Raw genomic sequence first — 27049 nt, forward strand, 5'->3', positions numbered from 1 at the left:
TAGAAAGCAGCAGACTGTATCTATTCAGAGCACAGCTTTAAGTAAAGCTCTATCCCTTTTATTTATACATTACTAACAGGGTCTTGGTCTAGGTCAAAGGTCAACAAAAGTTGTAATGCATCAAGATAGTAATTTACGTTTTGTGAGTCAAGGGATCTGTCACAAATTTTTCTTATCATTTATTTTTAAAATGTTAAAAACAGCCTAGAGGCTAGGTGCTTTTGTGTGCCAATATGTAGGCTATGGGTCTAAAAGATAGCTATGAAACCAACTTCATCCTGTGTTTCTGCCACAAGAACTCAGCTTCGAACCTTTGGAGAGGCTAGTGTGTCTCATTATTATCATGGAAAACAGTTCAGTGTACCCGATTCCAGTCTTTCAACCAGATTTTTTCTGTTGTCTTAGTAGCAAGTGCTGACTCATATCTGCTACCATTATGGCCTCCTTGGCGAAATAAATTAATGATTTTACATCTAAGGGGGAGTCCAGATTAGTATTGGGGGTACACTTAGGGAAGCAAAGTGTTGATTGACGACGAAGTCCTAAAGTTCAGGGACTACTGGTATATTAAAACAACAAGGGCCTAGAAATACAAATTAGTTTCTTAACATTCTCTGCTTCCCCTTATTTTTGTGGTCCCTATTCTTTTCCAAGAAGCTTCAAAGACACTTAGTGAATGGATATTCATCAGGAGGTTAAGTTCAGCTTAGTAAACACATACTCAGGTTTCTATTTAAGCTTAAGGTGATATTTTAGGCATGGATTAGGTTTCTACTCTGGGGTTCTGTCATTCAGAGGCTATCTGTTACCTCAAACATTTATTCCATTTCTTGGGGGTGGACCTCCAGCTTTGCTAGACTTCCATTATCTTTTCCACCCCCTTTCTCTTGCCACAACAGTATTCAGGAGCCTTCATGACTCATACAGATTATCCCATATTAGGACCACAGCTTTCCATGCTATCCCACTGCCGTATATTGGTTTGGTGTCAGGGTCCTTTATGCCAGTTTGGGGCTTGTACTTTGCCTGTCTTCTTTGTCACATTTTCACAAGTATTCTCATATGCCACAACTTGGTTATTGACGGCAACTCATATACCTAGGAGATCTGTCTAATTGGTGGCATGATTTCTAGTTTTATAAAACTCTCACATCACAATTCTTATAGATTTAGGTTTTTTCCAATTTAGGTTAATAGTGAGCTTGAAATGTGTTGTTTTTCTCTTTCCAACCACTCATAAATTACTTCTTGTAAGGGCATAATATCTGCTGTTTACATGATATATGTAAATGGCATGATATCTGAATATCTGACCTCTGTCTGAATGAATGAAATTAAACAAAAGTGGAGACATGAGACCAAAAAATAGAATATTAACCTTATAATCCAGGGTAATGATGTGGGGTGGGAAACAAACGAAGTACAGTGTTTCTTAACCTCAGCATCACTGATACTGGACAAATAGGTTTGTTGATGTTCTGGAGTGTGTGCTATCCTGTGTCCCTAGTTGTGACATCTAAAGTTATCAATACTAATTCAAATACCTCCAAAGAGCAAAATTAACCCTGGTTAAGAATTACTAGTATAAACCAAGCTTGCAACACCTCTAGCTTCTTGTTAATATGCTCATGATCACACGAAGGTCTTCCAAGCACATCCCAATGTTACCCAATATGGGACCATGCCAAATGGCCCAAGTGCATGTTTTACTCTGAAATGTACTACAGCTATTACTTGTTTGCTTGTTTTAATAATCTTGACAATTCCAAAAGTAGCATTAAAAAGTAACCTAAAGCCATGTAGAGTGTGCATCCCACAACTGGCATTTATGAAGAGTTTTGCTGTTGTGGTGCCATCAGTGTAAACTCTTGCACTGGACAAAGTAGTACAGAGACTAAATGAAGTTCCCAAAGAAACAAAAAGGAAGACTTTTGGAGGTGCATTTGTATTAAGATACAAAGATCCGGTAACATACAGGTGGTCCTAAAATCCCAGGGTAGCCATCAGGGCCTGGAAATCCAACAGCTCCTTGAGTTCCATTACAGCCATCTAGGCCAGGTGGACCTCTGGGACCTGGTTGTCCAGGGTGTCCCTGTTCAAAGAGAAAAGAAGGGATCAAGTCAGGTGCAGGACTGTCAGCGAATTCAAAAGGCTCCACAATGAGAATAGCCAAGTGCACCACTAAATTCTGGCTTGTTACTCCCTTAGCTTCGTCATGTATGTTCTCAAATTTTTCCTTTGTACCTAGAGATATGTTGCCAATCACAGCTCAAGTTATCCCCCACAAAAAGACATCTGGTGCTTTAATAAGATTCAAGCTGAAACTAAAGGGCTCAAACATGGACAGGTACGATAGTTAAGGTACTAAACTTCACCTTCATTGAGAATAGAGATATACCAAAATGGGATTTAGCTATCCGGCAGCTGATCTGCTATCAACAGAGAACTATGCCAAAGTCTGAGATTCCTCAGACCAGACAGATTCTGGAATAACTTTCTGGGGATGGAGAACATGGGAGAATTAAGACACCTGTGTTTTTTCTTTGCCTGGCCCCTCCTCCAGCCCAAGTCTCCAGAAGTCTACATACAACTAGAAGACAAAAGGAAACGGAACCTGCTTGGTATATACTATTTTCCCTGCCAACACAAGTACAGTTCCCAGTAGTTGCCTGAAAACCTAGATAGCAGCAAACTTTATAACCCCATGCCTTTCCCTATGTTTTCAGGCAACTATTGGGCATCTTAGACTGCATCCCAAATAAATAAAGGGGGACTATTGTATCAGAGGAAAGACTCATTTACCATATTCTTGTAGAGAAAATGTGCCACAGAATTCCATCTCTTTTTTTTATTGTTACTGGAGTTGTAGAGGGTAAACAGACCATTAATATGAATGTGTGAGTTCAAACTACTAAAATGATGGTTTCAGCTTTGCAGGGGAAACATTCTGCATACTTGAGTCCTCACCTCTTTATTGCCAACTGGGACGAGCCCCAGATCTGTTCTTTTGTTGGCATAGCTTTTGCAGGTTGATGGTAGACCTCAAAACTAGCACAAATGTCCTTTTCCTGCTTCACAATTTGATGGGTAGATTTTGTCTTATGTTAGATTGTAGTAATCTCAGCACATGAGTCTTTTCTTTGCTCTTTAAACTAACTTTCACTTCTTTAAGGGAAGTGTTTTACTTCTGTTTGTCACATCTGAATTGCCAGCATTACTAATCTTCTGCTTTAGGACCATTATTAAGTAAAATATAGATTATATGAGCACAAGTACTGTGATACTGCTGTGAAAATTGATCTGCTAAAGATAGCTACTTAGTGACTAATAGGCTGCTAGAGAATATAGCATAAATATTCATAGATATGCTGGAAAAGGGGATGATTCACATCACAGGTAGAATGGAGTGGGTTGGCATTAGAGTTCATTATACCACTCAGAACAATGTGCAATTTAGAATTCATGAGTTATTTCTATGGATAAGGAGGGACTACTGGTAATTTGAAAGGCCTATTTTGAATGTTTCCCTCAAATCATTAAATGCACATTTCTCCATTGAAAGTATGTTTGAGGGAAGGTGGAAGTCTACCTTTCATTAACCTGTCCAATAATCTATTAAGCTCATCTGTTTTCACCATGCCCCAATACAATTGGCTTTTATTAGATTAAAACATTATGTTCTTCAACTCTGAAACTTATTAATTCAGATGAGCTATAAGAAAATGCTTAGTAACTCCCCAGCTAATCAATTGTCCTCCCTGGTAGTGCATATGGAGAAGAGAAGAGTTGGATCCTTAACTGAAACAATTACCTGACATGTGATTGTGACAAACTGGGAGTGTAGGTGAGATTTTAATAAGACTTGATAATTTGTGGCCAATCAGTTTTCCGTAGAGGAGATGCCATGTGAACATATTCCGTTCTGTTAACCAAGATCCAGCATCAGTTCCCATGTAGAGCTTTCATATAGAAAGTTTTTTTTTGTTTTGAAATAGTCAGATTTCCCTACAGTCTTAGTATCTGTTGGACAACAGCTCTATAATAGCTCTGTAATGTTCCAGAATTAATGGTTTGGAGTCAGCTGTTCCATCATCCATTGGTGTTTCCCTGTAATCCTGCCACATCCTCTAAATCTATTCTATTCACCTCTATTTAGTCAAGCTCTATGTGTGGGGTGCCCAATTTCCTAAGGGTTATCTTTCAGCCAGGTAGTAGGAATAAGTTAAAGCAATAGTCTATCTCAGTACTAAAGATCTTCCTTACTCCTGGGCCATCAAAACTTTTATCTAGACTCTTACCTGTCGGTACCCTCATGGAATGGTTCTCTGGTTTTCTCGTCTAAACTCCTAATACCTCTCACTGGTAGGGAACCTGTTTACTCCTTCTCTACCTTAGTGAAATTCTCTGGAATTAGCCTCTGACCACCAACTCAGACTTATCGCTTCTTTTTCATTCTACTGATACAATGGGCAGTGAAGGTTTTGAGCCAGTCAGACTTATGTTCTAATCCAGCTTTACTATTTTCTAGCTGGAGCACTCAATTCCTCCTTTGGTAAACTGGTGATGAATAATACATAACTTATAGAGGGGTTGTCAACATTAGAAACAACATTGTGCAACACTTAACATCAAGTGATGTTAAGTAGCAAATGAGTAAATGGTTAAGTCTTGATCTAGGAAAGTCAGCAAGGATAAGGTATAGGGTGGAGTTCTAACTCCTTTTAATGATCAGGACCACAGAATTTCTGGAACTTTGCCCTCCTTGGCTATAGCTAATGATTTTACTGGAGCATGCCAGATTCCAAGGGCATAGCTCTTTGAGTGGATCTCATGGCTCTATATATCTACAAGGGAATGGATCTGCTGTGTTCCAGAAAAGTTGTGTTCCTAAGACCCAAGTCCCAAGGGAGAAGTTCCCATGATGAGTGCTATGTGATCACTTTTAGGATATAAATCTAGTGTGCTTATTTACAAACCTCTAAGCTAGGGGGAAAGTTTGCTGTTGACACCCTGGGAAAAGCTAAATCTCATTTCAAAGGACATCTTGCAATCTTCTGCTCTCAATTCATTTTAAATGAAAGTATTTTAGAAATATGAATCTGTGACAGGTGCCAACAGCACTAACTCACAACTGGGATATCTTAAAGTCTGAGTTGTACCATTCCCAGTGTCTTTTGTGCTGATGTTGAATATCCTAGTCATAGGCAAGCTCTGTTTGCCCTCTCCACTGGCTGTTGTGCCCTTTGATGCAATGAATTGGGTTATCATGAAACTGACTCTATGTTGAAGTTGTCTACATAATAGTAAAAAATGGAATTTGGAGACCCAAACCAGTGACACATGTTAATGATCAGCCATTGTTAGGAGGAGAACTAGATCTGTATAGTGATCCAGTTTAGTGAGAGGTGTCAAAGAAGCTGTTGGCTTTAGTTGAATGGTTTAATATGTGTGGCTAAAAGTTAAACAGATAGATTAGTTGGACAAAGCCTGTGGGGTCTGTGTTTTTCTGTCTGAGGTAGCTCCATCAGTCTGGGAACTCTGGCTTTTACAGACACTAGAAGTAGGAGTCAGTTCTTCAAAATGTTTTAGGCTCATTGGGACTCTTGGGACTTGGGGGGAACAGAAGACGTTATCTGTACTTTAAAGGAGCTAGATGAAACTGTCAGAGAAAATCATCAACACCAGGGAACTGTATGCATCAAGGAACTAGAGTAGCGAATCACATGAAAAGGACTTGTGAGATCTTCAAGAAGGAAGGAAGAAGTAAGTACTGCACAGAAGATACTCAACAGGTATGTCTTAGATAGTTGGGAGAGGCGAAGTCAGAAACTAGAGAAATCAAAAGTCTAAAGGAAACACAGACAACCTTTGGTCAAGGAAAAGGCAAGAAAGTTGGTGTGTCTTTTGGGAGCAGCCAACTCATTTAGAGGATTCTGGTGAGCTGCAACTCGTTCTCCTAAGCAATGAAACCACAAAGAGAAGTGCTCAATGCCCTCATTGACCATAAGGTGGAGGTGTCTGTGGCCAGCTGGACCTGGGGACCGCTTCCATCTTAGATTTAGAAATAGCCTAGGCAGTACAAGATTCACTTCTTCTCTGTTCCAGCTCAAAAGAGAGAATGGGGGTAGGGAGGATTGTAACATCGAAAGTTCCATTCACCTGTGCATCTCTGGCCCAGCCAAGTCTGTGGGATGATTGGGCAAGGCTGCCCTCCAGTTTGGCAGCTATACTCATCTCATGAGCCTGGAAGACACACTCTGGGCAGGGATTCTGCCCTGTGCAAGCCATAGATACACAGTCATAAGAAAATGTAGGTGGATGTCAAAAAAGGGTGGTTATACCGTCCACTTAATTTTCCAATTGGCTGGTTTCTGGACATTTTCTAGACACTGTAGCTGAATAAAATGCAGATATCTGATGGGTGATGTGATTTAAGTAAGAAATACAGAGAAACTGAGTCTTGTATTCTTAGATCTACAAATGTCTACTAGATTTGAGAGAAAAATAGATCAGATGATGATATCTGTGAAGGAAAAACCATATCCTTCCTGTCCTCAGAGTAGAGTAGGAGCACATAGAAGCTCAAGACATTGTTGCCTAGAGATTGGAACAAAGAAAACTGAATTATCTTTGGTGATACCAGAAGGTTGTGCAGCATAACATAAGACAATGGGTAGTCTAGAGTTTCCCCAGTAGTGCTTTGATAAGGTTCAAAGAACTTCTCAGGGCTTGTTAGAAGGATAAGGGCAAGCTTAAGTCCCTCTCAGGTGGAGGAGCTTTCCTTTTTTCTACAGTATAGTCCAAGTCTCTTAAACGAGACTGAAAAGCCTTGTAGACATACATGGCCAAGGTTATGTATTAAATATAGAAAGAAGGTGGTAGGGACAAAAGCAGAAAGTGATAGCCAGTAGGTGCCAAGTATTATACAAGACCCTAGCCACATAACCTTTGACCTACAGTCTGTCCTGCCTATGGGATGTTCTGAGGTAAGAGTGGCCTAGAGATTGAGGGAGTGGCCAACCAATGACCAGTCTAGCCTAAAACACATGCAAGGAGAGTAAGCCCATGGCTGACACTGTCTGGAGCATCATGACACACAGGCTGGGTGACCCAGAGACATAGGATAGAACCAAATATGACTGGGGGAAAACACGTCAATTTGATGATGCCTAACGTTAATCTACTATAGACCTAGATTGGTGCCTAGTCCAATTGTCATCAGAGAGACTCTGTCCAGCAACTGATGGAAACAGATGCAGAGAATCATAGCCAAACATTAGGCTGAGCTCAGGGAATCCTGCTGAAGAGAAGGAGAAAGGATTGTAGGAGCCAGAGGGGTCAAGAATAACACAAGAAAATGCACAGAATCAACTAACCTGGGCTCATAGGGGCTCAAAGAGACTGAACCGACAACCAGGGAGCCTGCATGAGACTGACCTAGGTACTCTGAATATATGTTAACAGTTGCGAAGCTTGGTCCTTTTGTGGGAATCCTAACAGTAGGAACAGGGGCTGTCTGACTCTTTTGCTAGTTTTTGGGACCCTGCCCCTCATACTAGGTTGCCTTGTCCAGTCTTAATACATGGGGAGGTGCTTAGTCTTACTGCAACTTGATATGCCATATTTTTTTGATACTCATGGGAGACCTGCCCTTTCCTAAACAGAAATGGAAGAGGAGTGGATTGGGGGGTGGTGGAAACAGAGGGGGATGGGGGAAGGGGCTGGGAGGAGAGGAGGAAGGGAAAACTATGACTGGGATGTAAAATAAACAAATAAATTTTTTAAAAAAGAAAAAACTTGCTTCAATGTACACACTCACCGGAATCCCATTGATGCCAACAAAGCCAGGAACTCCCATGGGACCCTAAAGAAAGAAGGAAGAGAAATGTGTGAGACAATCCAATGGATGCCTGTTAGGTTCAATATGTTTGCTGATGGGATTTGAGGACTTAAGTTATTGATGTTTTATATCTCCTTCCTCATGCTGTGTTGCCCCAAGTCTGAGGGATTGATCTAAGGTCTTGAGCATGCTTATGTTCTGAGACCAGTTCTTGTGTTAAGCAGTATAGTGGAAGCCCTAAAAATTAATGCCCAATATTACAGGGAACCTTTACATCTTGGATAAAAACAGAAGAGCTTTGACTAATCTAACAAAAATTTTCTGTCCATTTTTTTTCCTTTCAGATAAGGGTCCCAAGCTAGACAACCCTTTTTATCAGAGGACATGTGCAAATTCTTGCTTATCCATGAATGACAGTTCCAGCCCAGACTAGGGCACTGACTTATTCAAATAAGTCAAATCACACCCCCTTTCAGGCACCACAACCTCTTGATGGTAAAACCTGTCAACTACAGCCTCTTGGTTCATTCTGTTCCCAAGTACAACTCTGGGTGGCCTTACATGCTGTGCAATGTATTCCTTTCCTAAGATGTGAATATATGTAACTCATGAGTTGCCATCCACATTATCCATGCGTCTAGGTAGCTTCAGCTACCCTTATAGTTACTATGGCAACCCCTTCCCCACAATACGAGATTAATAGGAGGTGATGATAATACAGAGGGTCAAAATTAAATTGTTAAGATTCAGTAGGCCAGTCACCATGTTATTACCATTCATTTAGTGCATTCCCTTCTATTTGTGGCCCAGAATGCTTCTAAGTCTGAGTTCTTGCTTGCTTGTCTTATCTGTTGTATGTTTGATATCTACTGATCAGCTGATCAGACTCTCTATCTAAGCACAACTCAAACCCACATGACTTCACATGAGTGTGATAACTTGTGGTGCAAGTAACCAATATATTCACTTGATTGTCTGCTATGAGAGTCTCCAGAAATGGTTTCCTCCACCAGCAGCCCATCATTTACTCCATTTATTTCTTTTTCTTTGAGATGGGCGTTTTTATGTAGCTTGGCTGACCTTGAACTTGTGACAATCCTCCTGCTTCTGACTCTTGAGTGCTGTGATTACAGATGTCCATCACTATGCCCAGATCACTCATTTTCTTTCTTTGTCCTTTCTTTCTTTGTCCGTTCTTTCTTTCTTTGTTCTTTCTTTCTTTCTTTCTTTCTTTCTTTCTTTCTTTCTTTCTTTCTTTCTTTCTTTCTTTCTTTCTTTCTTTCTTTCTTTCTTTCTTTTTGTTTCTTTCTCTCCCTCCCTCACTTCCTTCCTTTCTTTTCTTCATAGTTTTATTTTATTGCAGTATAGTCATTGTACATGTTTCACAAAGACATTTTCACACAAGTACATATACTGTACTTTGGCTCAGCTCTTCTTAAAGTATTTGCCCTGGCACCAAAATATTTAGGGACAACAGTATTCCCCTGCAAACTGAGCCTGAACATTTGACTTTTGTACTTATAACCCTTGCATCAAAGGTGCATCTTACCTTATCTCCTTTTGATCCACATGGTCCCAAAGGGCCTGGGGAGCCTCTTTCTCCTTTCAACCCTGATAAACCAGTAGGACCAGCAAATCCTTCAGGACCTGCTGGACCTTGAGTTCCAATTGGTCCAGGGCGCCCCTAAAGATGGACAGAATGACTGAAAATTGGTCAACAGAAGATTTAACAACAACATTTCCAATTTTCTCATGCACAGAGTCCAGGCTCCATTTCACTAAATAATTTTGGCTTAAAGATCTGTGAGGCATGCCAGTGTTCCAGACATGGATCAGAAAAGGCTGTTTTAGGGGCTGCTAAGCTTATTTGGATAGAATACATTTTATAAGCACATTTAATAAGATTCATGTGCACCAAGATCCTTCAACTTTGGACTTCTTAGGGGATTAGTTATTCAGGCTGGATAATATTGTACTCTTCCTAGTTAATGCCAGGCCATCCATCAGAATGTCAAAATAGTGAAAGAACAGAACACTGGAGAGCACCATGGCATTTTACAAGTTACATCCAAATGGCCAACCACATGCTTGCAATGAAGTTCAGAAATGGCCATGTCTAAAGAATGCTGCCCTAGGGGGCCAAACAAGGGTGACTCCAGAAACTGCCAGCTCTACAAAAATTCATCTTTGTCAGCTGATACCAGGATCCCATCATTGTACCCTGGCAACAGATACTCACAGGGACCACACACACACACACACACACACACACACACACACACACACACACACACACACTCATTGCTCATTCTTTCTTCCTACCCCCTTTCAGTTCAGTTCCTCCCCTATTTGCACAGTGTGTAAAGCACAAGGAGCCTGAGCATATCTAGTAAGTATCAATTATGGTAGCAGGAGTGAGCAGCCTGAAGATTTTGAATGCCTTGATTATAAAATGTCTGTAACAATTAAGTCTGAGAGTTCAGGCTGACATTTTAAAGCAGACTGAGACTGAGAATTAACCCCAGTGGGTGCAAAACAGACAGCCTGGACTATCATTTAGAACAAATCCCAGTAGGGACTTATTTTATTTTGGCTAAAAAGTGAAAACCATTAGCAATGCACATTACCTAGCTGAGAACTTCGTATCTGGTAGAAAGCCCATTTCCATAATGCTTCCAGTCCCACCTCCCCACCCCTTTAGTGACTGTCTGCAATTTTCTAAAAATCTGTGAAAACTCTGAAAAAGCCCATTAAATATGCCCTTTCCCATCACCTTCAAGCTTTACATTTTAAAAGGCTGAAAACAGAACAGATGCCTTAAACACCTTGTCTAGAGTTATGTCCTGGTAATGCAAGTGCCCACCAGCTGTGCTGGTCCTCTGGGGTATAATTTGCAGTGTCAATCAGGCCTATGAAGACCTAGAACTCTCGAAAAGAAGTGAAAGATGTTCTACCTAATGAGATGCAAATCTCTGGAACACTGTCTACCACTCAAACTTTCCCATGCTCATGGTGCAGGCCATGAACTGTCTGTCAGACTTTTAAGAGTGCTGGGGTAGATATTGAGTATTCACTTTTTAAGCTGTCATGTGCCATTGGTGGAATTTTGTTTAGAATCATTCTCATGTCTGTCATTGAAATTGACTCATGTGCGCGCACACACACACACACAAACACACACACACACGCATGAGTACTACTAAAGAAAAAAAACCCCGCAGTACTTTAACGACCATTATGCTAGCATTTGTTAAGGGGGAGTGAAGGAGTGGGAAACTGGACCTAGGTTTCATGATGAACATACACGCTACCCTGATAGTACCAGTGTGGAACAGGGAGTAAGATCTTTAAGTACACAGTGGAAGGCTATCTGGGAAGTCTGTGGAGCACAACACCTGGCCCATGACTGGGGGAGTCATGGCTACTTGGGAAGGCTGAGCAAACTCCAGCTGCAATGGGCCTGGAAAGTTAGGCAGGAAAGGTGAAGGCCTGGTGTGGTCAGATCCGGAGAAGCAGCTGGGCAGAAACTAGTGCTCAGTGTTGTAACTCATCAAGAAGCATCATGAGCATCACTAGGAGACCGAGGCAGCCTGCCTGAGCCTAGAACAAGGGAGGCAGATAAAAAGCAGCTCCTGAAAGAGAGGACTGCTCGGTGGGAGGACAGGGACAGGGCGGGCTTGTCGGGGCTGTACTATTATTAACAGAGAAGATCCAGCCAGACCACAGAATGTTTGGCCCAAATCTCAGCCCTCCCAAAGAGTTCTTCCATCAAGGGTAGGGGGACACGGTCAATCATTGGACAGCTACTAAGAGAGCGGGTTGTCTTTTGGCTCAGTTCCTATCCTGCTTGTATTGCTGTGGGAGCTCAAGCAGTGCTCAGTGTGAGCTCAAGCAGTGCTCAGTTTGAGCACATGGACTGACACTAGCCACCCCTGCTCTCTTGTACTTCTGAACGCATGCTCATCAGCATAGGTAAACTAGGAACCTTAGACTTGAGAAATGCTGAGGGACCTAATAGAATTCGGAGTTGGTCTAGCAGAGGCTGGTTTCGAAGGCTGCTTCCTTTCTCTTGGTTGAACAAGCATGCTAAATTAGCCAGAATGTTGCAGATAAGTCCCCTAAAGAACTCATGAGATTAAAAACAAACAAGCAGATTCCAAAGGGGGTTTTGGAGAGGCACCTCTTGGAGAGTGCTCTCAGGTTGTTTTGGTGGGTTGGCTGTGTCGGCAGCCGGCAGGAAACCTCCCAGACTGACTTCAGCACAGGATCTTGCCAGGTAGATGTCTGGAGGCTTCTGAAGAACTCCTTGAATTGCCTCTCCAGCATGGTGCCAAGGCGTTGTGGTGCATTGAGACAAGATTTGAGACCAGAAATCTTCCCACCCAGCCACTGAAATCCCTCACACAGTGGCACAGAGCACCGTGGACAGTTGAGGGCAGCCACGAGAAAAGGAGAGAGACCCTTTTTTTTGGGGGGGGGGTTCTTGATCTGTGTTTAGCATTGCTTGGGTTTCCCCCACCCTCATCTCCAATGCGTAGAATTTCAGTGTGCTGCTCAAGCTTCATACCGAATCACTGATAGACTGCAGTATGGTTGTTTTTGTTTTTTGTTTTTTCCTTGCAGACACTTATCTACAACACTTTTTCTAATGACCAGCAGAGGTCAGTGTGAGAACATAGAGACTGAAGATAAACAGGTGGGTGGGTGGGCCTTTCTCACACAGAGAAAAGAGAAATCAAACCAGTGTCAGGGAAGTCACAGAATGTTCAAGCAGGAAAGGCCCTTGGAGACCATTTAGCCCAAGGTTTATTTTACATGGGGTGGAGTAGGCTGAGGGAAGAAAGATTTTGGTTTTTTTTTTTTTTTTTGGTCACATAGCTAGTAGGAACGGCATGAGACTTAAACCAGGCTATCTATCTCCTTTCAGTGCTAGGCTCGCTGCCTGTTTGTTGGCTGCAGATTTCCTAGGGGGTCCTCGAGGGAGGCTGTCTCTCCCTCACCCTAGATCCTCCTCTGGGACTGTTCCCATCAGTAGGCTGCAGCAGCCAGATGCTCACTCATCATTTCTCTCTTCCTAACCCTGATCACAGACCCAATCTGCAGCACCATCACTGTTTGGATGGCTAGCAGAATTTCAATGGGCTTGGACTAATGCCATGCCCTGATACATGTCATTTATTTTGGCAGATGGACCAATCCAGGGCAGAAGGGACTCCTCCACGTTGTTCCAACAAGCTCTCCTGCCTCCATCTGCTCAATATTTTTAATGTGCACAGCAGGACCTAATTCTCAAGGGTTGGGAACTGTGCCTAAGGCCAGGGACTACAGGTCTGCAGCTCAAGCTGGCTATCTCCTCCTGATTATGGTGGTTTGGAGTCAGTGCACAATTTAAGGTTACCTTTGATTAGAACCAGACAAAGAGAGTAATAAACCCATTAATGGAGTAGTAGAAATATGCATAAATAGCATCTAAGAATCTTAGAAGCACATACCTGAAACTAGGTGGGATGGCAAAATTGATGGAAGAATCTGACTGCATGATTTGGTGTATTTCTGCTTTTTTATCTCCCCCACACCCCGCCAAGATTCCGGTGGTCTTCTTCATAAAATTAAAATTTGGTCCTAAGAATCTGAAACCCATTGCCACTGATGCATGAATGATTGACAACTCTGAGGTTTTCTTTTCCCAAAGGGAGGCTTGTCCTTTACTGGAGAGCAAAACATTAGGCCAGGGATGCAAGTGATATTTACAAAGCAAAGAGGGTGGCCTTCCTGAGGATCCAGCTGTATTCTAGGAGGTGGTGGGTGGGGCAGCACTGTTACATGGCCCTGGAATCAGAGCTCCTCAGAGCCATTTTAGTTACACTCTTAGGCAAGTTACTTAGCTATCTGAGTGTCAAGGGTTTGAGTACTATACATGGTTGTATAGGTTATTGTTAACATTTCAGTGGGTCAATGATTGTAAAAGACACCTGGTACCTACAACAAAAATATCAACTCCCCCTTCTTTTTAGGTATCGTTCATGATAGAATGGAGACATTAGGATTGAGTAATTCACACTCTTTGCCTGAAGCTTAAGATATGCACGGATGTTATTGAGAAGCCTTTTTTTTTGGTGGGGGGAGGGAGGAGTGTCAGGGAATGATGGAGCATGTATACTGACAGCCAACACCTATGAGACCAATTCTCCATTCCTTATAGATTGTGTCCTAGTTCTCCCAGACACCGGGGTTCTCAGTGTCTGCTCATATTTTATCCTAAAGCAACACAAGTTACATTTTAATACCACCTCCCCCACCTCAAGTGCGAACCTCTAGCTGAATTTTGCCTCTGAATATGTCATAAGCCTATAGCCAGTGTTTTAGCTGGTCTCTGCACTGTGATGTTTCAATTCAACCTCGAGAAGAGTTTATTGGCTTATTGTTTTCTCTGCAATCCCATTCCCTAAACAACTGCTCATCTCAGTACTTGGCGATAAATATTTGCTGAATGGATGGAGAAAGGAATGAATGAATATACATACTGAGAAGCCAGTAGCTCAGAAAAGATAGTATCTTCTTGGGAAGTCTAGACAGTTCCAAGAGAGTGCAACCAAGACATGACTTCTCATAAGATCACAGAAAGGAGAGCTGCATAAGACTTGGGAATTCCCAGTTCAGTATTGAGAAAAAGAGAATTACCAAAGTTCATGCAATATCAACTCTAGACTATTGGAAACAGCATAATTATACCTTTTAGAGCTGTTAAAGGCTGATTTCGTCTATATGTGCTATAGTTCCTGAGCACTCTCTCTGTTCTGAGCTCTGAGTAGCATGGTTTTGTTTCCTATACTGAATGGTAGCTGTCTATACAACAGTGAATTTATTCAGCACCTGCCCTATACCAGGCACTCTGGTGAAGATGGTGGGTAAGGATCAGTTTCTGCATTTGTGATGCTTATAGATTTGTTACTTGAAAACAACTGTGCATGGCTCATCAGCAATCTAATCCAATAGTTTTCATCTCTGGCAAAGTTCTGAACTAGACATGTTTGTAGCTATGTGTGGTTAATGAAATGGTGATACACAGGAAAACACACCACATGGCCCACCCTGCTTCTTGGGAATGAGAAGGCTCATCCTAAGAAGTGGTTGTGAATAAAGTTGTAGGCAATACATTTTAAAAAGTGTACTGCATGAATGCCAGAGGAATTCAGAGATGTGTGATCCAGCAAGAGGTTAGAGACATAAGGAAAGGTTTAATAATATGGTAGGGAATGCATTCCAAATATAGAGCATGACATGCTTGTGGAAATTAGGAAATCAACTTTTGTGAGCAGGAGCCAGGCTTCGCTTGAGTGAAATGAGAGAGGGAGTAGATGTAAAAACCTCTGGGTCCTAAAGGGTTTACTATGGTCCACAAGCTATGTTTTAAATCTTACATTGGCTCCCATTTACTTTGGAGTTTAGACAGAGAGCCTGGTATAGTAGCTAAGGGGGACAAAGATTCAGAGCACAAAGTTCTGGGTTCACATCCCCTCTTCACCACTGTAGGACAATGGCACAAAGGATGGCCTCCTCATCTTTGTATCAAATAAAGATAATATTAGTGTCTACTTCATGGGGCACTTACAGACATTATGCAAAAAAAATTAATGGAAACCATGGGTTTTACTGCTTAGAACGAGGCAGATTCACCTGAACATGTTAAAAGACAGACAGCCACACCCCACCCTCCATTTCAGACTGGCTAGGTGTTGCTAAGAATGTATGTATTTAGTAAGTTCCCAAGTGGTACTCCTGCTACTGGAGTGAGGGCCACACTTGGAGAATTCCTGCTGAAAATCATTTTGCATGGTACCTAGAAGAATAAATGTGCAATAAAAATGAATAGTTATCGACATAGTTCTATTAGTTAGTAGATTACGGTTTGTGCAGATCAGTAGTCCAAATTTTCGGGAACTCTCCCCAAATTCTTTTATTCCTATGGCTCAAGACACTTCCACTTCTTTCTAATTCTACCACAATAGAAAAGAAAATGAAGTGTATGGGCATCAGAACCAGAGATGGAGTACTGATGCTGGACAGACCTCTTGGATAGAAATGCCAATAGTCTGGATTAGATTGCTAGTACTGGGCGTGGGGAGAAGGCAGCACTGAGCAATAGTTCAGAGACTAAAGGTAACAAAGGTTTTGTGTGAGACTGGTCTTCAGTAAAACTGAGGGAGGTGCGAAGGTTGACTACCATGTTATTTGATAGGGCCTCTGAAGATCTCTACACTGACTTGAGGAAGCCTGGGAGATAGAGAGCCCTTGGTGGAAGATGAGCAGTTCCTGTTTGGACAGTCTGTGTTTAAGAAGTCTGGGAACAGCTGAGGTCAGGTTCAACACTTGCTTTTACACTAGCCTGGAAGATTCGAGAAGTCAAGGGCTGAGGCTGGCTGTACTCATCTCATCTTTGGACACGCAGTATTTAGGATGTGGTAGACATTGAAAACATAATTGTAAAAGAAAAGCCTAGCTGTGAAATAAATGAAAATGGAGAATTAAATGCACACTGGGACAGTTGTGTAGCTTGGTTTACTTGTGGTACTCCTAACAATGGGAGCAAATGGCTGTCCCTAACACTTTGGCTGCCTCTTGGAAACCCATTCCTCATACTGGATTGCCTTACCTAGCCTTATTAATACAAGGGGAGGTGCTTAGCCTTACTGAAACCTGATATGCTATGCTTTGTTGATACCCATGGGAGGCCTGCCCCTTTCTGAACAAAAACAGAGGAGGAGTGGATTTGGGGGGGGGTTGGAGGGAGAAGTGTGAGGAGGGAATGGGAGGAAAGGAGTGAGGGAAAACTGTGGTTGGGATGTAAAATAACAAACAAACAAACAAACAAATAAATAAATAAATAATTTTTTAAAAATGTGCACATGGATTCATTTAGAAGGTTCTTTCCAAGTCTTATTAACTAGGGGCAAAATGAGATTAAATAATTGTTGCTAGCCTGAAATGTCCCCAGGAGCTCCCATGAAGTGGAGTACAATGATTCCTGAGCTCCAGTGCAGGTATTAGCTAGCTTGGATTTTACAAATCATCCTTAATTTACAACTGTAATTCTTATTCTTATCTTAGTTATAGGGTATGGATTTGGGGGATGAAAAATTTAATAGAATCTGGCCAAAAGAGACTAGCCATACAATAGAGTAAGGCAGATATTAATGAATGCATGCTCAAGAGCAGAGGTACTTAAGGGAATTCAGAACAACACTTTGCTTTTTGCCTGTCCTCCGAGTCATTGCAATACTTCCTGAATGCAGGCTATGAGCATCAAGCTGAGAAGCAGTTAACCAATGGGCCTTAAAGCCCCACAGCTGCTCAGCGGTACAGCTAGTGTTAGGGCTTTTCAATCCATTCTACGCTCCTTTATTGGAAAAAAATGAGATGAGCAAATGCAGGGTCCTTTAAAGTCATTTTCCTAGTAGCAGCACTAAAGGAGTACCACTGTCTATGAAAGGGACAAGAGAGGAAGAATACTGGCAGTAGAAGGATATTGGTAGTATTTGGCAACTAAAGACTTTGGCTGGCATGATAGTGCATACCCTGTAATGGTAGCACTTGAGAGTTAGAGGCAGAAAAATCAGGGGTTCAAGGCCATCCTTGGCTACACAGGTAGGGTGAGGCCAGTGTGGGCCACTAGAGACCTTGACTCAAACAGATACACGGACAAAACGATAAAAAATTAAAAAGAAACCCAAATAACAACAACATATACAAAAATACCCTTATGTAGATATACAGAATTTTGTGACCCACAAATCTCTAGTTTGATTTGAAAATTTTAGCGTCATCCACATTTTGCCAGTAAGCAAGAGGAGTAACTCTTTCTATATAAACAAACAAAGAAACAACTTATACAAAGATTTTGTGGATAGATAGCTATGGGCAGCTATCAAAGACTCAGTCTCCCAGATTGTCTATGTCACTGCTAAGTACAAACATCAGAATCTGGCGATCCATGCCCTAGATGAAACATTTCTTTTCAGTTCTTTAGCTGTACTCAGTGTTTAAAAGAGCCAGCCCTGGCATGAAGACATGCATCTACAAGTTTTGTTTGCAGACACACATCTCCCCGTTCCACTGGCGGTTGTCAGCATGTTGAAACTTTGGGAAGGACAAATCTTAGAATGATACATTTAACTCTTACTAGGCAACTCTTTCCATCTCTCTCTTCTACCTCAACACTCACAGTTCTCTTCCCAAACGGAATGGAGATTTCCTTCAACCACCTCTCTACCTTGAACATGCTCTGAATACAGAAATACAAACCCATGACAAGAGCTGTTCTGGACAGAAAATGCTAATCTCTTATCGATATGAAAGAATTTTATCTCACTTCACCCAAAATTTTCCCTGGAATGAGCATTAGAAAACACAAATATACTAATAGAATTTAGAACATTTAGAAAATGTACTTCAAGCAATGACACTAAAACTTACAAATATGAAGGATTTCTTCTTATGGGTAATTTTCCTGGCTCTAGGAGATATATTTTGATGCTCTAAATGTTTCAATGGTCACATATTAATTTCTCAGTGGATGAGGGACTGTGGGCATGATATGCATATTTTATAATCATTATACAGAGCAGAAATGGGAGGATTTAGTTTCTAAATGTCAAATATTCTCTTGTCACTGGGAGAATGTCTGGATAGAGGCAAATAACTTGATGAATCTGCAGGTCTGTCTTCTCCATGACAAGTTCCTAAATCTGTATCAGAAACAAAACCAGAATCAACTTTCCAATAATTGAACACTACAGGGACCAAAAATCAAACAAAATTGTAAATATGAGCAATACTTGGCCATATAAATAGAAACAAAATAAACACCTCTGGAAGTATTACAAATGGTTAAATGAGGCTGTTCATTCCTTGGAAAGAATGCATAGTGGATACGTAGAGTCCCAGTGTGTATGAGCAAATACATATGGCTCTATTTGGCATGAATTTAAACTACAACCAGAATATCTGTTGCAAAAAATGTAGAATACTTAATTTGTTATAATTTTCTCTTCCTGCTTAGACGTTAGAAGAGCACCTCGAGAATGATTCAACTGTTCAGGCCTCTTTACAATGATTTCCAGCACACATGAATTGTTGTCTTTGCCTCTCTGAAAATCCTCCTGGTTTACATAAGATTTTAAGATTTATGTTCAAATCTCCACTCTCAATTTCCTGCTGTATGATTTGGAGAAAGGTGACTAATCTCTAGGCCTCTGTCTTCTCATCAACAAAATGGGGTTATTAACTGTCCTATTTCCTGGGGTGCTTTGAGCATTACTAGAGACACACGTGAAAAGGAGCACTCATTCCATTTGCAAAGCTTTGCTTTGGGGGGGGGGAGTGAGTAAGTAAACTTCAATTTCAAAACAAAATTCTCATTTATTGGGCTCCTAAGGCAATAAGCCCTTAAATGAATAAAGATTCACAAGGAAGAGGTTTCGGCAGAAAAAGATTGAATGAAAGAAGTTGCAGAATTTAAAGCAGTGAAAGGTGGGGGCAAATGATCTGGCACAGGATTCTCATTATAGTTTGAAAGTGATTAGACTTACTGCTAAAATATGTGGTTTATTTTTAAACATATAGTTTAATTACTATTGAGAGCCAGTGTTTTTCTTTCAGTTTTCCTATCAAAACAGCCTTGGTTTTGTAATGAAAATCACAGCAGAATATAACCTGCCAGAGATTTCACTTTAGAGTAATTTTTGCTGTAGTGTGTCTATTCCATTAGATAAGGGATACTTGCAGCACTTTCCCCTGACATAATAAATTATCCCTCATTGCTCTACTACACAATCTTTGGTCTAATACTGAGCTGGTGTGAGATGATTGTGTCTGGATCAATGTTGGCTTCCTGCATTCTCTTGTGAGAATCCATCAAGTTTTGGCAATTGAGAGGTAACAGAGAGCAATTAACTACTGCTTCTTAAACAGGAATATGATAGGATCAAAGGAATTCTCTACCAGGACTCACTTATTATAAAGCTCAGAGATCTCTCAGAGGGAAAAGGCAAGAAAAGGATAGCAACGATGTATACACATAATCCCAGTGTTGCTCTCATGAAAATGAATACCCTGTATTCATTTAGAATCAGAGTAGCATTCATAGCCATACTCATGCAGATGAAAAGATACATATTCTAACCCAAATACATATACCCATGGGCAGAAGAGTCTGCTAAAGTGGTAAGGCTGGGTGGTACTCTGGTTTATCTTACATTATACTTCCCAGATAGCAGTGAATTTGAATTCAAGAAACTGGGATGACTTATAGCTCTCCTCATCTCCCCTCACTCCCACTGTATGCAATTATTCCCATGGGCTAGTAAAAGCATCCACATAGACACACATAGGCCAAAGAGGAGACAGGAAGGGGGAATCTGGAGGGAAAAGATTTCACATTTTGATTTATTTTCACTTTACATGATGGGCAGTTGAAATCGAGTTCTGTATTCACAAGAAAGATAAGCCAGAAGCGACAGTAGATGTGGTATGGGTGACAAATAGGAGCTCCAGAACTATTTGTGATGTTGGGAATAAAAACTACATGTCTGTATTGGAGAAGAACTTCAGATTTCAAAAAGTGTTTTCATACCCAAGACTCCATCTAATGATCAAAATGACCCTGTCCTAAGTATAAGTGAGAAAGTAATGAGCCTGAAGGTTGAACAATGAATCCATGGATTTACAACTTACGTTAGCAGAGCCACATCTTCTTAGTCCCAGTCCAGCGCTCTTTCCACTACTCTCTTATTAAGCAATGAGACAATTCTATTGTAAAAATTTCCACGAAAGTATCATGCAATTCTACTCCAACCCTGGATCTGGAGCATGCTACACCTTTATAATTTTCCCTTCATCTTTCTGGCTACTCAGAGGCACTCTTATTAAATAGGTAGATACACAAAGCACAAAGAACTCAAACTAATCTATTCTGTCCCCCAAGAACTCATCAGTTCATGGACCAATTACTGAATGTCTACAATGTACAAGGCATGACTCTATATGTTGGCTACAGAAATGAATGTCACAACATAAGCCTTTCCTTTGATGTGCTTGTGGTGGTTTGCATGAGAATGGCTTCCATAGGTTCAATATATTTGAATGCTTGGTCCTCAGTTGATGGAACTATTTGGAAGGAATAGGGGTGTGTGGCTTTTTTGGAGGTGGTATATCACTGGGTGTGAGCTTTGAGGTTTTAAAAACACATGTCATCCCTAGCTAAATAGCTAAAATTGTGTCCAAGGTTGGAGAGTAATCTAGTAGGGAGCTAGATTCCTGTAAATGATGGTTTACTGTAAATTTTAGCCTCATCAACAGTGAGAAGTCTGAACCACCTTTAGGTGATGTTTGGTCCTTTTCTCTTTGCCCCGTGGCTGTGGACCAGATGTAAGCTCTCAGCTACTACTCCAGTGCCTCCTTGCCTTCCTCCTGCCTTGTTCCATGCTGTAACAGACACGGACTCTAACCTTCTGATACTGTAAGCAAGTCCCTAATTAAATGCTTCCTTTCATAGGTTGCTTTGATCATGGTGTCTCATTGCAGCAAAAGAAACATAACTAAGACATAGGTCTTTGTCTAAAGCAGAAAGATAAACTATATGCACAAAGGTCAAAGAGGGCAGGAGGGATATGATTTTGAGTCTAAGCACTGTTGATTAATTTGTCTTGGAAACAGCATCCTTAAGTCCTCCATACTACAGAATGAAAGGAGATATGTAAAGACATGGCTCTTAAGTCCTCCACACTAGAGAGTGAAAGGAGATGTGTGAAGAAAAGACTCAGGACAAATTCAGCTAACCAAGAAGGAAGTGAAAAAATTGTATTCAAATTCATCTAAATTTTCTCAGTGCCCATAAGAATCTCGGACATAGGCAGAGAGAGAAAGTAATTGAGCCAAGGGTGACTAAAGGGCAGAGGAGATACTGCAGAGGACACAACGTGAAGGTCTCTGAGCAGTGTTAAGGCTTGCCAGGAAGCACTAAGAGCACCATTGACTCTAGAGCAGTGCTCCTCAACCTGTGGGTCTTGACCACCTTTGGGGTCCAACAACCCTTTCACAGGGGTCACCTGAGACCATAGGAAAACACAGATATTTACATTACAATTCATAACAGTAGCAAAATTATAGTTATGAAGTAGCAATGGAACAATTTTAAGGTTGGAGGTCCCCACAACATGAGGAACTGTATTAAAGGGTCACAGCATTAGGAAGGTTGAGAACCAATGTTCTAGAGAATGTGTGTAGGCATGTCTTCTTCAAACAGTAGCTTGCAAACAAGAGGAACAGATGAAACAGGCGGTGGGGATTTCCAGAGTTGGGGACCGCAAGATGCATCAGGAGTCCCAGAGGTGAGAATGAAGTTGAATGGGAGGACAGACTTAAATGGAGGGTTATAGGAACGTGGAAATAGCTAAAATTGAGGTTGGAGAGTAAACTAGAAGGGAGCTAGAAATTCCTGATAAATGATGATTTACTAAAAATTTCAGCTTTTCCAAAAGTGAGAAGTCTGAACTACCTACAGGTATAAGTTATGTACAGTATTTAGTATTTCAGTCAACTCTTTGAGTGAGTCTTGAGCCAGAGAGCACCATAGAGATGCGTACCAGGAGAAAATCCACTAGACTGTTACCGATATCATGCCACATCTATCCAGGCTGAAGAACTTGATGCTTGGTCTAAGTCCATACAAAGAGAAGGTTTTCACTACTGTAGAAATAATGATTCAGACATCCCGTATAGGGTGAAAAGCAGCTTACATGCTCAAGGCTCATCAACCAATCAGATTTTGTCAGAGATCTTCATGCTCTGTGTGTTCCCACTTCCATTCTGTCAATGACTTCGGTTAGAACTCACTGTGTCCGACTGTTGACTTAGAGTGAGGAGCAGTAAAGACACTTAAACAATGTGTTCGTCATCTGGTTCCCAGGTAAAGCAGTAGAAACTATTCCAAAAGACCTCGGGTGGGGGGTGGGGGGGATCGTGAAAGGAGGCTCTAACAGTAATCAAATGGACCAGAACAGGAAGCAAGAGAAGGCAATAGAGGAAGCAAAACTGGCCAAAGCCCAGGACTCGTGGAAGAAAAAGATTACCGAAGTGTGTAGGGGGGCTAGTTTAGGAGCTTAGCCTGGGAGGCCCCTCTGTTTTACCTTCCCTTTCACCTCTACCTTTTCCATTCTCTGCTTTTATGAGGATTTTAAAAGCTTCTAGATCTGGTGCTGGCAATCTTTCAGAAAAAGTTAACAGAGAATTCCGTACATATGAAGTCCCCAATGAGGCCTGCCTCAGCCAAGAGTAGCAACAATTGTCCCTACAGCTGAGTGGAAAACAAACCTCAGGTACTTTCCCCTCCCAGGCTTTGAGTGCTTCAGGTCCTCTGGACTGAGATTCAAGCAGCTAAATCACTCTTTGACTTGCTGACTGACAAAGACAGGCTTCTTTGTTAGTCTGGTTTCAACCAGTCTAAACAAGTGTAGGCTGTGGATTGGGTTGGGGAGAGGGCTATTGTGAGTCCATCTGGAAGGGAAGAATAGGCCAAGGGGCACAAGGAGGAGGAAGGTGTAAACTAACCTTCTGCCAGGAAGGCTGCCCTATGGTTCTTATCTCTTAGAATTGTAGTGGAGGATTACCTTTCCTCTCCTTTTATCTTACCTTCTTTTCATCTTTAAGCATATTCTGATCTGTTTGGTACTAAAACAAACAAACAAACAAACAAACAAACAAACAAAATGGAGAAACCCTGTCTCTGACTCCCTGATGCTTACTTCTCATAAGCTACCAGATCAGCTCTTTACCACATCATCATCTCTACCACATCATCTCTCTACCACTTTTCTAGAATAAACTTTTTGATGGATTAGTCAAAAGTCCATGCCTCTGCTCTTCCCTTTCCTATTCTTCCAACTCCTGGCCGTCTAGGTTGACAAACACCTCTATCTTGAGAGTCTCCTTGGGGAAGTAACCACTGAACTATGCTAAGTCATGGCTAATTAAGTTATGCAATAGACCTTGTCTGCAGTGTTTGTCGATGGCTTTCAATACCTCCAGGCTTCTGTGTTCTTACAGCCCTCTTCTTTGGCCCCCACAATTCTGCTCAATAGATCTTGTCAGCCCTCTTCTGATTTCATCCACTGCCTGCAGATTCTACCACCTCTGCTATACAAAGAAGACCCCATACTCATTTGTTTCTCAGGGATTGTCAATTCCCAATGTCTGCTTCATTCTTATTGTCCCATTAGGAGTCAATAATTAAAGGTTAACTTTGTCCATACTTAGATCACACAGAGAGAGTGTCAACAGCCTCTGGAGCCAACCATAGCTGCAATTCTTCTAACATTCTCTCGACAGTCACTTTCCTAGTTATGATCCTATTGCGGCCTTGTTCAAAGCTGTGAATCACACCTATTATTTAAAAAAAAAACACCTGGATTCTTTCATCAGGCATTGAAAGCCCTTCATCCTTCAGCTTGCACCTGTCTTCACAGCCTTATTTTCTACTAAACACCATTACTTGCCCTGGACTTTAGATATAAGTTTTTACTGATAACTTAAACCTGTCCCGTACTTTCTCAAACCCTTTGAAGCAAGTTGTTCACTCGCTAAAAAAATTCTTCTCTTCCAAGACTCTCTACTAAAATTATATCCATCCCTAGAAATTCATCTCAAATGTGAATTCTTCCAAACAGATTTCTCTGGGTAGAGTCTTCCTTCCCGTATTACTTAAAAGATTGTTTTTGGAGGAAATAAGCTATAGAGACCTAAATTAATCAGACCTCTCAGATCAATGCAAAATCTTACTCATCTCTGTTATACCCCTTCATCCTCATTCCCATTCCTGTCCCCTCCCAGGTACCTTCTCTAATACTGCAATTCACTCTTTCTTTCTTTCAAGGTTATCTACCTATCATCTACCTATACTATGTATGTGTGTGTGCTCAAATCAAGATAGATGTCTTTGAGCTACTTATATTCTAGTCTTATTTTTATAATAATATCTTAAATATCTATATTGATATTTTACAACTACTTCATTGCTTTTGATCCATGTATTATATTCCATTCCATTTGGCACACTTTACTCATACTGATAGACATCTAGTTTTGTTGCAGATGATTCTGTGATTAAAAACAATGGTTCTGTAATAACATCCTTGAAAGTGTCCCATTGTTTTAAAGAAATGGAGAATTTCTCTAAATATATACCCAGTATATGTGTGTGTGTGTGTGTGTGTGTGTGTGTGTGTGTGTGTGTGTGTGTGTATGTGTGTGTGTTTATTGGGCTTTAAGAATATTTTCATCATTTCTGTCAATACATACAGTCAAGTTTCTATTCAGAAGCGATATCTACTTACGTTCCCATAAGCAATATACAGACATTCCTTTTCTCTCCCTGCATGCTCATAAATACTTGGCATTACCTAACTTCTTCATTGTTGTCAACCTTAAGAGTACAGATGAACATCTCACTGTTGCTTTAATGTCATTCCTTTGAATACCAATAAAACCAAATCATCTCTTTATAGACTTCCTGGCCAGTCTAGTTTCTCTTCTGTGGTCCCCAATTTGTGAATGCACTTTGCCCATTGTAACTATTATGTTTTCTGTCTTTTTAATTTTTTTATTCAATTTACATACCAACCACAGATCCCCCTCTTCCCTCCTCCTGCCCCTCAAGCCTCTCCCACCAACCCACCCCCCCATTCCCCCTTACAAGAAGGTAAGGCCTCCCATGGGGAGTCAGCAGAGCCTGGTACGTTCAATAGAGGCAGGCCAAGCCCCTCTGCCTGCCTCAAGGCTGTGCGAGGTGTCCCACCATAGGTAATGGGCTCCAAAAAGCCAGCTTATGCACCAGGAATGGATCCTGATCCTACTGCCGGGGGCCCCTTAAGCAGATCAAGCTACACAACTGTCTCGCTATGCAGAGGGCCTAGTCCAGTCCCATGGAGGCTCCACAGGTGTTGGTCTAAATTTCATGAGTTCTCACTAGTTTGGTTTGGTTGTCACTGTAGATTTCTCCATCATGATCTTGATGCCCATTGCTCATAGAATCCCTCTTCTCTATTTTCGACTGGACTCCTGGAGCTGGGTCTGGTATTTGGCTGTGGATCTCTGCATCTGCTTCCATCAGTTACTGGAGAAAGGCTCTATGATGACAGTTAGGGTATTCACAAATCTGGTTACTGGGGTAAACCAGTTCAGACACCCTCTCCACTATTTCTAGTAGTCTAAGCTTGGTTCATCCTTGCAGATTCCTGGGAACTTCCCTAGCACCCAGTTTCTCCCTATCCCCATGATGTCTCTTTCTATCATGGTATCTCTTTTATTGCTCTTCCACTCCACCCCTGCTCCAGCTTGACCACCCTATTCCCTTATGTTCTCATCCCTGACCCCTCCATTGTCCCCGCTCATCCCCAGTTTACTTGTAGAGATCTCATCTATTTCCCCTTCCTAGGGCAATCCAAACGTCCCTCTTAGGGTCCTAGATTCTCTGGAGCTGTGGGTTGTAGTCTGGTTATCCTTTGCTTTACATCTAGTATCCACTTATGAGTGAGTACACACCATGTTTGTCCTTCTGAGTCTGGGTTACCTCACTTAGGATGATATTTTCTAGTTCCATCCATTTGCCTGCAAATTTCATGATGTCATTGTTTTTCTCTGCTGAGTAGTACTTCATTGTGTATATGTACCACATTTTCTTTATCCATTCTTCGGTTGAGGGGCATCTAGGTTGTTTCCAGGTTCTGGCTATTACAAATAATGCTGCTATGAATATAGTAGAGCAAGTGTCCTTGTGGTATGCTTGAGAATCCCTTGGGTATATGCCCAAGAGTGATATCATTGGGTCTTGAGGTAGACTGATTCCCAATTTTCTGATAAACCTCCATACTGATTTCCAAAGTGGCTGTGCAAGTTTGCACTCCCACCAACAGTTGAGGAATGTTCCCCTTGCTCCACATCCTCTCCAACATAAGCTGTCATCAGTGTTTTTGATCTCAGTCATTCTGACTGGTGTAAGATAGTATCTCAGTCATTTTGATTTGCATTTTCCTGATGACTAAGGATGTTGAGCAATTCCTTAAATGTCTTTCAGCCATTTGAGATTCTTCTGTTGAGAATTCTCTGTTTAGCTCTGTAGCCCATTAAATTGGATTGTTCATTATTTTGATGTCTAGT

At 41.4% G+C, this 27049-nt stretch overlaps 1 protein-coding gene across 1 annotated transcript in view; it reads right to left on the reverse strand.

Annotated features, from left to right (window-relative positions):
* The window catches only part of Col4a6 (collagen type IV alpha 6 chain), a 285743-nt gene that overhangs the window by 58368 nt on the left and 200326 nt on the right, over positions 1 to 27049 (reverse strand). Inside the window, exons 4-6 of the mRNA XM_052737073.1 lie at positions 9390 to 9524; positions 7820 to 7864; positions 1976 to 2092 (exon numbers count right to left, since the gene is read on the reverse strand). Of these exons, the coding sequence (XP_052593033.1) occupies positions 1976 to 2092; positions 7820 to 7864; positions 9390 to 9524 (297 nt within the window). The remainder of the gene's footprint in view (positions 1 to 1975; positions 2093 to 7819; positions 7865 to 9389; positions 9525 to 27049) is intronic.

This window comes from Peromyscus californicus, unplaced genomic scaffold (assembly GCF_007827085.1).
Source record: "Peromyscus californicus insignis strain IS unplaced genomic scaffold, ASM782708v3 Scaffold_10__1_contigs__length_136768540, whole genome shotgun sequence".
NCBI lineage: Eukaryota > Metazoa > Chordata > Mammalia > Rodentia > Cricetidae > Peromyscus > Peromyscus californicus.